General features: G+C 27.8%; 1 protein-coding gene across 5 annotated transcripts in view; it reads right to left on the bottom strand.

Moving 5' to 3' along the window:
• Positions 1–13,447, bottom strand: part of LOC107456176 (nephrin) — a 168,010-nt gene that overhangs the window by 27,482 nt on the left and 127,081 nt on the right. For all 5 annotated transcript variants that reach the window (XR_001585683.3, XM_016073961.3, XM_071182967.1 and 2 more), the window contains exons 3-5: positions 5,228–5,338; positions 3,197–3,400; positions 160–459 (exon numbers count right to left, since the gene is read on the bottom strand). Coding sequence is in view for 4 of the 5 variants with exons in the window: in XM_016073961.3 (XP_015929447.2) it covers positions 160–459; positions 3,197–3,400; positions 5,228–5,338 (615 nt within the window). In the remaining variant the exon portion in view is untranslated. The remainder of the gene's footprint in view (positions 1–159; positions 460–3,196; positions 3,401–5,227; positions 5,339–13,447) is intronic.

Genomic DNA, 13,447 nt, shown 5'->3' with positions numbered 1-13,447 from the left:
CAATTTAATCATCACACTTTAGCAGATTTCTCGAACTTCCCATTTATTTAATATTATCAGTGACCTTTATTACGCAACTCAGGCAATGCCAACTGTACATTAAGGGAATCATTCAGCATTTATGGCAAAAGAACACTTTGCAATAAATGAGGTACTTACAATGCACATTCAGCTCCCATTTATCGTCTAAGGCACTGTCTGGTGTTTCAGGGTTATGGGCTTTACAGACTAAGAATTTTCCATGATCTTCGCTTGTTGGACGGAATAACAGCCGACTTGAAGTAGAATTTCCATCTCCCGAAACAGTTTCTTTCGCTCGGTCATTTAATGGCATTGACCCAACCCACCAGGATAGTTTGGCAGGAGGTCTGGATCCAAACGTATGGCAAACAACTTCCAATTCCTCGCCGGAAGATAAAGGTCTGCGGGGAGTTAGAATGTGAACTTCTTGAGGCGATACTAGATATATAATGAGATAAATCGATACTTGTTGTAAGATAATTGAGAAGTTATAAATTTGGGTGAACAATTAAAGAAATATCTATTAAAGTTTCATACAGATATTTTGTGTGCATAACAAAGGTCAATTGTTCCAAATGTACCAGTTTCACTTATGCTTATTTAAATTAATACGTGTTTAACTCGAAAATTGCAAACTGAGGGGGAAACAACATTTCGAAACTTCTAAATACCAATTTACTGTACATAAAATCGATTTTTTTTTTGAATGATTGTTATAAAAATTGAATTTTTTAGGTACATACGATAATGAAACCAGAGCATAAAAACAATGTGATGCTAGTTGAAATTTTTTTAAAAAAAAGGGTTAGTTTGAGTACCAGGCCAACTCCAATTTTTTTTCAATTTGGGATAAGCTGAGTTAAAATCTATGGAGTGTATTGGTTTTCTTATCTTGTCCATTTGTTTGGCTGAAAATGTAATTTTGTGGTGTATAACAATAGAAAATAAATGACTAATATGAAGATAAGACTATTTTTTTTAGTTTATATCCTCTAGTTAAGTAATTTTCAAATAACCATCAAATATCCGACAAATATCTTAAACTTAATCATTTTATGTTATGTTTATGCATTTAGAGCGAATTGTTAAATTAAAATCATAATTTTCAAAAGTATAAAACAATTAAAGTATTTATTTTACTTTAAAAATACTGAATATTGTTATTCTATAGGTTTCTTGATTTAGATGATTATTCAATTTTAATAAATGTATAATTAAATACATGTCATAAAGTGTACGAGTTTATTGGTTTCTCCGAGTATGGATGAAATTCAGTGTCATTTCTATGGTATGTAGAAATTACTAGCTATGGCAATTTCTAAACTAATGATTGTTTAAAGCGGAAAGTATTCGATAATTTGCAAGTTGTACATTTTATTCAATTCATTGATAAAAAAACCTTATTAATTTGTTATTTTATAACTCAATATATGAAAAAAAATCATGTGCTTATTCAGATTTAGATTCAATGACATATTTAGTTCTGATTTAATTTCATATTTTATGAATTGAAATATTTTTGTTAAAATTTCCAATGATCTGCACAATCGATCTTGCCGATGAGCAGAACTAGTGCGTTCTCCAGAGGTGGTATCCACTCTTTCAGGACCACCACAATGGGCGAGATACCGTTGGTCATGATAATTTGGACGTTTAGTTTCTGCCACACTAGATGGCAACACCGAGACTCTATTTGGATGCTAAAGTGCACTAGGAATTTAATTTTGCCGGAAATACGAAGGGCAATAAAATATGAAATAAATCATAGTAACTGTATTGTGCTAAATCGTTATTGCGATAATTAAAAATAAAAGGAAAGTTAACTTGTTTTAATTTTTATTTATCTTAAATTTATTTCATGAAATAGTATTCATTCTTTGTTCAGTCATTGAGAAATTTCACTTAGTATCAGAAATAAACATTTTCAACATATATAAATACGATTTATTATTTAGACAATCATGTCTTTAAGTGAAGACTTAGTAGGGCAACGTCTTAGAAAATGCTTAATAGCAGTAAGATTCTATACTGCTACTTAATAGTATCTTTATAATTAACCTTAATTTTTATTTATACATGTACTGACTTTTACGTCTTTATGTAATAGTAAGAAATATATTGATTCTCAAAATTTACGTAACTTTTATTAAAACAAGAAATTCATTACATCCTGTTATAGTTATTGTTATAGCTCAGATTCTATTTTAATGAATATCCTATTTATTTATTTCAAGGCCGTATATGTCATACTATTGGATGAAGAAATTATTATTCTTGTGAGTAATAAGCTGCTTGTGTATAAATTTTAAACAATAAAAAATGTTTTTATTTAAAAACAAGTTAACAAAGAATTTTATTCAAAATTTTTGCAATATTAAACAGTTTATTAATAAATTTATGTCGTAAACAATGATCGATTCTTATTTATACCTTATTTAAAAATAGATAGTTTACAGTCGCAGTATTTTATTTGTTACTTGCTATTAATTGCTCTTAACTATTTAACTTGCTAATTTTCAATGGGGATTATTTCATGAATTAGTTGTGAATCATTTTATAATTTACACTTAAACATTTTAATCATTAGTTTTTGTTTGAACTTATTTGGTAGATATTTTGATTCATTATTTAAATTAATACTCGAAAAACAGTTATATGCCATAATTTGAAAAACTTTATAATAGTTAAGGTCTTAAAAATTATGTGAAGCACTTTACGAAATTATAAATAAAAAATGTTCCATATAACTATTCAAGCAACGTTATATTGGTGAACATTTTAAAAGTCCTTTGAAGAAAATTGTATGATAGCATGATGAAGAAAATTATATGAAAAATATAAGCTTTACTATTTGAACAAACTTGTATTAGTAAATATTTCAAAAAATATTTGACATAAATTTTAAAACTTGTATTCAAAACATGTTGCATGTTACTATTTGAATTACTTCATGATGGTGAATATTTTACATATCATTTGAAACAACTTATGAATTTATACCTAAAAATTTGCACATGCTATTACGTGAAATACCTTATATGGATGTATATTTTACAAATTATTTTAAGCTGAGTTTAGATTTTACAACTAAAATTTGTAACATGTTATTTAAAAATCTCATATTGGTGAATATTTTAAATTTTTTTTTTAAATGAATTTTATAAATTATACTTACAACTCAAATCAATTGTTACTGAACTGGAAACGGGAATAGTAAGGTTAGTGTTTGATGCTTGGCACGTTAACGTTGTCAGTAGATCTTCTCTTTGAAGGTCCAGCAACAAAAGCTCATTTTTGACTAATCCTCTACCGACGGGTGTGTAAGAATCATCTAGAAGTGTAGATCCTTTCCACCATGTTAAAACTGGTGTCGGGCGACCTACAAAATAGGATTCATTTTTGTAAAATGAAGGTTACTGATTGAACATGCAAGGACGAGAGCCGGGTCAAGGAATCCTTTACATATTGTTCTTTTAAAATTCGACAAAAATTGCCTTAGAGCCAAGAAACACTCTAAGAATATTAAAAATGCTATGAAGATAAATAAATGTACTGTAATAAATAAATGTAAATTCTACTGAACAATAATACATTTTTACGGAAAAAAACTGTTTAAAGGTAATTTTACAGATGCAATTTTTTTTTATTTTTCAAATTATCTGTTTGAATTTTTTTCTGTTTTTAATCATCCCCCCCCCAAACTTTCTCCGTATATTTGATGGTTTGAAGCTATTTTTCACTAAACAGTTTTCAAAGACTGGTAATAAACTAAGAATAAACTAAAAAGACTGACAATAATAATTCTGCTACGCTGTTAAAATAAAAGAGTTTGCACGAGATAAAATTAAAATAAAAGAGTTAAAATAAAAGAGTTTGCAAGAGTATAAAGTAACGGTACGTGTCTGATTACAAACGGGCTTCAGTTTTTAAATAGCAGTATTTTTTGTGAAATAAACAGTATTATAATGACACACCAGCTAAATTCTTTACAGTTTATATATAACGGTTAAAACTTGATATTTTCAAACTATATTTACATTTGTTTACTCATTCAATAATATTAAATAACAAAAGTTAGTGATTGCAAATAAATTATTGATTTACATTCAGAAACTGAAAAATAGAAAAAAATATGTATTGTATTGGCATTTAGTACGGAGAATAGTGCCTTCACAAAATTTGAAATGCAGGACCATATGCCACCCAGAAAAATTATTTTAAATGGAATATGTGGGGAATGAATTCCCGAATTATACAGGATTGGTATTAAGGTCATTTGCATTGCAATTTATTTAAATATGGATTTCTTTGAGAAAAAGGTAGAATGATAGTGTAATGTGTTTTTCAATGGATGGGCTTCAATGGCTCTAAGAGGATATCCACAGATTAATTAACTTCACACTTAGTGCAATAAATCAAAGTGAAGGTATCTTGAGGATGAACTTCAAAAGAAATTTTATTTTTCACACTGATTAACATTTCTTTCTAGTACATATTGTTTTTTATTAGACATAATAATACAAAGAATCGGATGCAAAGTATATTTCCCAAGAAAAAGCTCATAAGTGTATTTATTGCCCTTTCCAGATAGGTACTAAAGCTGGAGATTCAACGAAAAGTAATCATTTCATAAAATTGAAAAATATTTCAGTAGTGTAGATGACATTTGCGTTAACAATTTTTAAGAATGTGTTTAAAACCTTATCTTGGATAATTTTCATTACAAAAGTTACTTACATTCATATTAAAAAAAATCTGACAAGATTACGCCAGTCCAATATCTGAATAAAGTAAAACAATTTTGAAAAATACTTTTTGTTTCATAATTTGATATTTCATTTTATCTGGTGTTGTATAAAAAGATCAATGGCTACCTGCTTGTTAGGGAAGTTAAAGTGGCCTTTGCGCAGTAATGACCATATCGCCATAATCAATGAAATTGTGGAGTCCTATACTCCATGACCTGCTGGCCCACAACGAGCTGTTGCGGGAATGTTTTCTTATGTATAATTACAAAAATAATTAGATCAATCTATTTCGAAACTTATTTACCATTATGAAACTATATAATAAAACAAAAACGTTAAATATTATTATTTTTATCATTAATAAAATAGATCAAATCAACAAAAAAGTAATGCTTTATTATAATTTCTATTTGAAATCTCTACAAAAATGTAAGTGAATAGTTACAATATTTTTATACCTCCAAATGCTTCACAAATGAAACTAACAGTAGCTCCTTCTTCATAGGGACCCATAACTCCAGATAATGTGTTGTTTTTGTTGTCTCTAATTGTAAGGTTCTTAGGAGGTACTGAAAATAAATTTTCAAAATAATCAATTTAAGGCAAAAACCATACGTAAAGAAGCATTCTCATGAATATAATACAATAAACTACGCCATGCGATGTTAAAATAGTAGATCAGTATTTATTTTTTATTAAAACGTAATAGTATAAAGCAGGAAGTTGTATAATTCAGGAAGTAAAATGCCATGTCAAAAAAATCACAAGTGCAAAATATTCTGAGGTAAAATTTTGCTTGGAACAAATTATTTTTCACAGAAATTCTCTTGAGAACAAAAATAAGCATTTACTATTTTCTGCACTTGCAAACATTTTTCCATAGGGAGAGATCATTCTTTTTCTGAGAGAGCGTGTGACCTGTTGGAATGTACTTTTTATTTCAATCTAACTTCATAGTAATTTTTTTAATCATGCAAGCTATATTAAGCAATGTCGCAGAAATTCAAATGAATAAAAAGCGAAATTGAAAGCTCTCTAAATTAACTGTTCATTGCTATGTAAAAAGCAGGTAATTTCCTCGCATGAAATATATAAATTTTTTGTATAGTTATTGGCAAAAAAAGCAGTAAAGATAAGAAATAAATGGTTTAAAATAGCAAGAGCTCTTCCAATTATAAAATGCTAACCATAAAATATAATTATAACCATGCAACAAACACACAACTCATTATCACTCAACCACAGCTCATTATCATTCCACTCAAAATAAACTTTCAAAAACAACTCAGTTACATCTTAATCAAATCAAACTTTCACAATTTTATAAGTTTATTAATCACAACTATTTGTTTGTAAGGAATACATTGAATAAATTATTGCTTATAAAATGTCCATTATTATAAAACAAGATATGTAAAAAAATATTTAGCAAAACAATGTAATCAATGATTATAACAAAAATCCACTTACTACAGATTATCAACTATACTATAGGTTTTAGATTAAAAGTCTAAACTAATTTTATCAAATTGAGATTCAAAGGAATGATAATTGGTAGAACTGTCTGCATTATCACATTTAAATACCATCACAAACAACTGAACAACCTGAAAAGACTGTCGGTACTTGGAACATTAATTTCCCCAAAAGCAACCACTGCTGTATAGTCTTTAGAATATCCGGTTGTAAAACTTACTTCATTTTTTTCTTCCTTTAAAAAGAAAACTTCAAACTAAGGAGGCATGCGTTTATGATAATGAAATTGAAATGCAACCAACATGAATTTTGAAGTTTACTCAGAGTTAGCTTTCAGTAACAGCTGAGTATTATCCCACTCAAAATAAAATTTCAATAACAGCTTAGTAATATCCAACTTAAACTAAACTCTCAGCATGTGGTGAACCACCGCTATCTGTTTTTGAAGAAATCACTGATCAAATTATTGCTAATAATATGTCTATTTTTCTGAAAAAAGAAATATGTAACAAAATTGTAATCATAAAAATCTACTTTAAATTATGAACTATGCGATAAGTTTCAGATATTTAATTTCATAAACACTTTAGGGGCATCTCAAATTTGATTAAGATCAAAAGCCTAAACTAATTTTTTCGAATTGATTCAAAGTAATGATAATTGGAGGAACTGTTTGCGTTCTCACATTTAAATACTATCACAAACATCTGAGCAACCTGAAAAGACGGTCTAATTTTAGTTACGTTTGAAGCAATCATTAAATTAAAGGTTTCTAATGAACGTTCTTAGACAATCAAAACTTTAAATCGGAACTTGGAACATCATTATTCTTCCGAAAACAACCCGCTGCTGTAAAGTCATTAGAACATCCGGCTGTAAAATTTACTTTAGAAAAAAAAAAGATATTTTTTTAAAAGAAAATGGAGGAAGCATACGCTCAAGATAATGATATTGAAATTAATCAGGCAGGAATTTAAAGTTTACTTTAAACATTTTGTCGTCATTCTTTTCATCGTTTCCTTTTTTCAATTCACTACATTAAAAAAATCATTATGTTTTCAGCTATGCAAATAAAATTAAATTTCCTCACGGTTAATGGTTCTATCTGGATTCTAAAAATTGAATTAAAATGGTAATATATTACAAAGAGAAGATATTTTTGCATGTAATTATCAATCAATAGCGAAAAAATATTTTCATAAGTAATTAAAGTATCATTATATCTGATGCTTGATAAATATTAAAATACTTAAAACTTCACGCGATTATTTATTTATAATATAGAAATGATAAGTTAGCAATTAGTTTCATTTAAAAAAATTATAAAAATGGAAAAGATGGCTTGGATTTAAATTCAAGTTTAATGTGATTAGTTAAACTTAATAATATTAAAATCTTGTTTCCTTGTAAATTTTGCGATTAAGATTTTCAGGGAAAAGAAAAGGTACGTAAATTTTAAACTATTAGTTAATCTTATATTTTATCTTGCAATTTTACTTTTTAATATATGTTGAATAATAGATATATTTTAATAAACGAGATAAATAAATGAAACTAAATCGAAAATATAAATTTAAAATTAGGTCCTATTTAAACAAAACCCAATTTCTTTTAAAGAATTATATTTTTAAATTTTAATTTAATGAAGTCAAATGCATTGTATCTTGATTTTTTTGAATTGATTTTAGTTTCAAAGTATGAAATTAGGTATCTATTCATTTTATACATAATCATTCTTGGAAGATTTTAATTGTGTTATTAACCCCTGTCAAGAACGTGTTATATATAAATTTTTTTTAGGCTGATCAGGAACGAAATAACGATTGTTCAGTACCCTGAAGATTTAAAATAATATTTTTATAGAGCTGTGTTTTTTACTGGATAAAATACTGTTATTTGTTACCATTAGCAACAACTTAGTTTTTATTTTATAGAGTTGGTATGGAAAAACAAATTGTGTATTATTTTGTATCTTTTTCCCATAGAAACCAAATCTTTTGAAGTTCAAAAATGATGATTTTTTTTTGCTCGAGCTAACAAATTTTTTAATGTTATTAATCACCTAGACCAAATTAACACATATTTGTAAAATCTTGATCCACATACAATATTTTGCTATAAACAATATAAACTGGTTATTAATATTTTATTGTAAAAGGATTTATTTTAAAACGCCTGTTATTGCAAAATTGTTGCTATAAACAATATAAACTGGTTATTAATATTTTATTGTAAAAGGATTTATTTTAAAACGCCTGTTATTGCAAAATTGAGAGAAATCTACTAAGTTTTTTTTTTAATTTCAGTAAATAGGATCCTGCTTTTATATTTTTATGGAAAAATCAGAATCCAATGGTAAAAGATCCAATTTCCTTAAAGTCCTCTTTTTTGTAAATCTGTGAAAAATGTTTCCAAAATATCTTAAATCAACAAAAAAAAAACAGAATGAAGTCCTTACTATCAATGTCTTTTTTTGGGAAGGGTCTTAATCAGGGTCTAATCAAAGTCATTAATTAATTCAGATTCTTCTAAAGGGCCAAACTGAACTCCTTTTTGTAAGGAAAAAGAAACGCAAAGATCATATCCTTTTATAGATGCTATTTTAAAATTGGCGTAAGCTTTGAGACTTCATTTCATGAGGAATGACCCTGCACAAAATTCTTTATTTAAGTATTCTACCGTCTGTATAGTTGGGAAGACCATTATAATTTTTAAAATGGAAAATATTGAGATGAGTCAGTTAGTAATTTGCAAAGGGTTCATTTCTACAATAAAATACTCTGTTGAAGGACCCATTTTAACGATGAAATATTTTGCGTAGTACACATTTTAATGATAAGATTGCCGAGTTTAATGATTGCCGAGTATCACTCTAAATGAACTCAAATTTCTCCGTAAATAATCACTTATAAATTAAGTATTTTAGTGTATTGTAAGGTAACACAGAAAAAAATTAATTCGGGGTAATTTTTATAATGGGATTTTCACATGTATTATAACTGAATACAACATAGATATTTAAATTGTCGAAGCAATTGCTTTTTCTCCATAGCGACTTGTAAGAGGTTGTAATATGTCAATAATGTAAGAATATTATTCTATGAAAGGCGACATTATACCTTTCGTTACCTCTAAATTTCAATTTTATTTTATCAATTTTCATAAATTTTTTAAATTCGCCAATACATTTGATAATTATTTCGACTTCGAAAGTAATGCGGTTGGTCAATATAATTTCGATGAATATTGTTCTATGAAATATTATTCGATGCTTTCAAAATGTTTGTTATAAAATTATTTTTAGTCTCAAATCGCAATGCAATAACTAAAAATTGGAAATGATGAGAGACGTGGTGTAGCAGTGCAATGTAAAAAAAAAATTAATAAAAATTCACGCGAATCAAAATTGATCGTCACCAGTATCACGCAAAATTTTGGAGAACTAAAAAATAGAAAATTTCAGCAAAAATGTTGGAATATATTCCCAACAGACTCATCAGAAATAAAGTTAGTAGAGTTCTGTGAATTACTTCCTGGCTCCCCTTCATTAGACCTTTTGTTTTCGCTCTGTTGAAGGCACACCGTTAGAGTTTTCAGTCTAAAATTACAGTAAAATAATCGGAAGCAGTCTGTCTATCACATTAACTGCAAAGTTCACGGAAAAGAACATATTTTACATTTATGGTTTTGAGAACGTTTACTACTAGTATAATTTAAAAAAAACTTTAAAATAATACTATACGGTTTTTTAACCATTTACAACTACCATGGTTTCAAAACCATGAAAAGAAATTTGACTGGAAATTTTAGCTTGGCTTTTCATTAGGTAATGGGCATTGGAGTTATATAATGTTTGAGTAGTGCTTTTACGATTAGAGTGAAATCCAATTTGACTCCTGCCAATAATACATGGCTGCGGCTGTATTAGTCGAAGATTCTACCCTGTACATAGATTGGATGACTGCTTACTTAAGAAATAAATAACTGCCCTATCAAACATATGAAAAAATTTCTTTTTAGAAAAATGTATTCAGGAAAAATTTATATTTTCTGTATCTTTGTTCGCGAGAAATCGTATATATGTGTTTAAAAATGACCTTAAGTTATGAAACAAGAGATTATTGTTTATCTGTGTTTTAACAAAATATTGCTTGCTGTGCGGTATTTGTCAGGGTGGAAATTTACTCTGAGAGATTTTTATAAAAATTGTATGTTGAATGATCTAACTTGCTGGGAATGTGTGTAGCAGACGATACGTTTTGTCAACAAAATAAAATGTTAAATGATGTCAATTTCTGTATTATAATCACCATCAAGAGTTTTATGTTAACCAAAATAACTCAAATGACATATCATTTGTTTCTGACTCAGGTAATCCACGCTTGAATCCCAGATACAGATGGTTGATAAAAATATCTTTGACGGCTCGCATAAACTAATTTGTTGACGTAAAACATCTCTCAACTGGTATACGTTACATGCATTAGTGCTCTCTTGCCGTCGGGCAAACCAGATAAGGTTTTTGCAATTCTTTTTAACGATGCATCGATTATCCTACCCAAATATTCTTCTAAAAGGTAATTCTGTCCCCATATTCAATCTAGGAGCCTCTTTGTCTATTGGGTTGGGTTGGTTGACAACCGCAAATTCAGTAGGTTTTAATTATACAACTCCTTTAATGAAATAAAATATTAACAGTGATGAAAGTCAAAACTTTGGACTTGGTGTCTTTGGTGGTACTATTTCAAATATTTCAATAAAATAAACTCATTATTTTGATTTTTTCGAATATCTTGAACCTCTTTTTCTAAATTATCATACATGAATGTAATTAAGTTTTACAGAGTTCTTTTTTAAATAACCGTCAATTCTTACTCAACTAATTGTTTATTCGCTGATTTTTCTTACTTTAAATAGCGAAATTTGGTAAAAAAAGTTTCGTTAGATCAAACAATTATTATTTAACGATAATGAAACACTCATTTTAAAAGTAAATACATGAGAGAATTTACATTACCACATGTGAAAATCATTTGGAAGTGAATCCGTATCCCATTTAAATATTTGAAATTTTGGTTGTGCCTAAAAGTTTTTTGAGAATCCTTTGTTTAAAGACTAATTGTATTCAATAAAATATTTTGTTTTGATACTTGACTTTACGAATTCCATTGTCTTCTGAGGCGGTTTGAAAATTACATGTCCATGTATATGAAAGTAAAACAGTTTATTATTTTTTTAATGATTTGACTATGAAGTCGATATAAACTTTTGTTAATTCTAAGATAATTTTATTTTAAAAATAAAATTTTAAAATATGTATTTTTTTATTCTAATTTTATTCATAGTAGAAATGTTTCTTCTTTTTGTTTCACCTTTTCCAGCTGAAATTCGAACGTCAAAAATAATATAATGTCTAAATATAATCCGGTTAAACTTCCAATATGTCATTGCACAGATAATGGAATATTAAGAAATTGTGTTGACTTTCATCTATTTGATCTTCATCGTGAATGAATCGGAATATTCTTTCTTCGAACCATATAATTCTATTCAATGCTTCAATAATTCTTTCAATCCGATAACTCCGCCTAAGGATGATCATAGACTTCGATGATTTATGAAGTGGCCTGGATTCATGCGGAGGAATACACTACTCTACGTTTTTCTGAATTTTGTTTGTGATCGATATTCATCAAGATGACGATGGTATTCCATTGATTCTGGACTGAACATTAATATCGGATTTCATAGAAGAAAACTTTACGAAAGATGAATGGCATAAAGTAAACACGTTTATTGAAATGATTGAATGCCGTAGTCAGCGTATTATAAATTGTTTGCTAAACTTTTTGTTTTGCGCGTGTCATTTTGTCATGCATATCATTGGTTTTATTTCAGTTTGTTATATGTTCAATAAATATTATACATGGTTATTTTGTTTATGACAACTAGCTGGCTTTTGAATTAGATATTGATTGGAATATTGTTTTATAATATTTACAATAATTTGAATTATTGTGAGATCTTATTTAAATCCCTGTACGCTTTAAAGTTTAGGTGTTGCTTCAATTTGATACGTACTATTCGTCGTAAGGTAGTTTATCGCGTACAATTCGTTACAGGGACAATTCGTCAGCAATTTGTAATACACACATTTTATCGAAGCGACAATTACATAAAAGCGCAATTCATCCCTAAAACAATTCATTGTGGGTACGCAGACTTCGATGATTTATGAAGTGGGCTGGATTCAAGTGGAGGAATACAGTAATCTAAGTTTTTTTTACTTTTGTTTATGATCGATATTCATCAAGATGATGATAGTATTCTATTAATTCTGTACTGAAACGGATTTCATTGAAGAAAACTTTACGAAAGACGAATGGCATAAAGTAAACACGTTTATTGAAATGATAGATTAGCGTGGTTGGTAGTAAATATGAATTGTTTGCTCAACTTTTTCGCTTTGAGTGTCTAATTTAGCCATACATTTTGTTTCATTTTCAGTGTCTAATTTTACCATTGGCTTATTTGCGTTTGCTATATAATCAAAACATATTATGCTTGTGTATTGTGTTTATGATGACAACTAGCGTATTCATGCACATGGTTTCCAAATTTGATATTGATTTGTATTTTTAATTGTTTAATAATATCATAAAATTATAGGAACTAAATCAGAAATAAAACCGGTGAACGTGCTAAATTGTTAACCATAAGTGTACTATGATGTGTTCAACTTTATCTAGAAATTTTGTATTTCTTTTAGTATGAAATAAGGAATGTAATATAATGTACAATGCGCAAAATAAGAAGTAATAGCTTTAACTAACTTTACTCTTGATCTAATAATTGGATCTTCATGGACTAGCCTTAATGGTTCATGGGCCTGATCTTAAATTTGCCAATTAGTACAAATGCTAATTTAAGTAACGAATTATAGCTCAAAAATAAACTTTTACTGCTTTAAAATTTATTTATTCAATGGATTTGGATTTCCATCTCTAAAAAGTGATTGAGGGGATTTTAAGGAAACATGAACTAATTTTTTTTTGGCTATATTAATATCAATTATTTTTAACTTTTAATATTTTTTTCGTCTCAAGTAAAGTATATTTTTACTTGTTTCTTGTAGTTTATATACATATACATATACGTATATATATATATATATATGTTAATAAATATATATATAATATATA

Source organism: Parasteatoda tepidariorum, chromosome 1 (assembly GCF_043381705.1).
Source record: "Parasteatoda tepidariorum isolate YZ-2023 chromosome 1, CAS_Ptep_4.0, whole genome shotgun sequence".
Taxonomy (NCBI): Eukaryota; Metazoa; Arthropoda; class Arachnida; order Araneae; family Theridiidae; genus Parasteatoda; species Parasteatoda tepidariorum.
This window is presented reverse-complemented; position numbering and strand designations above follow the sequence as displayed.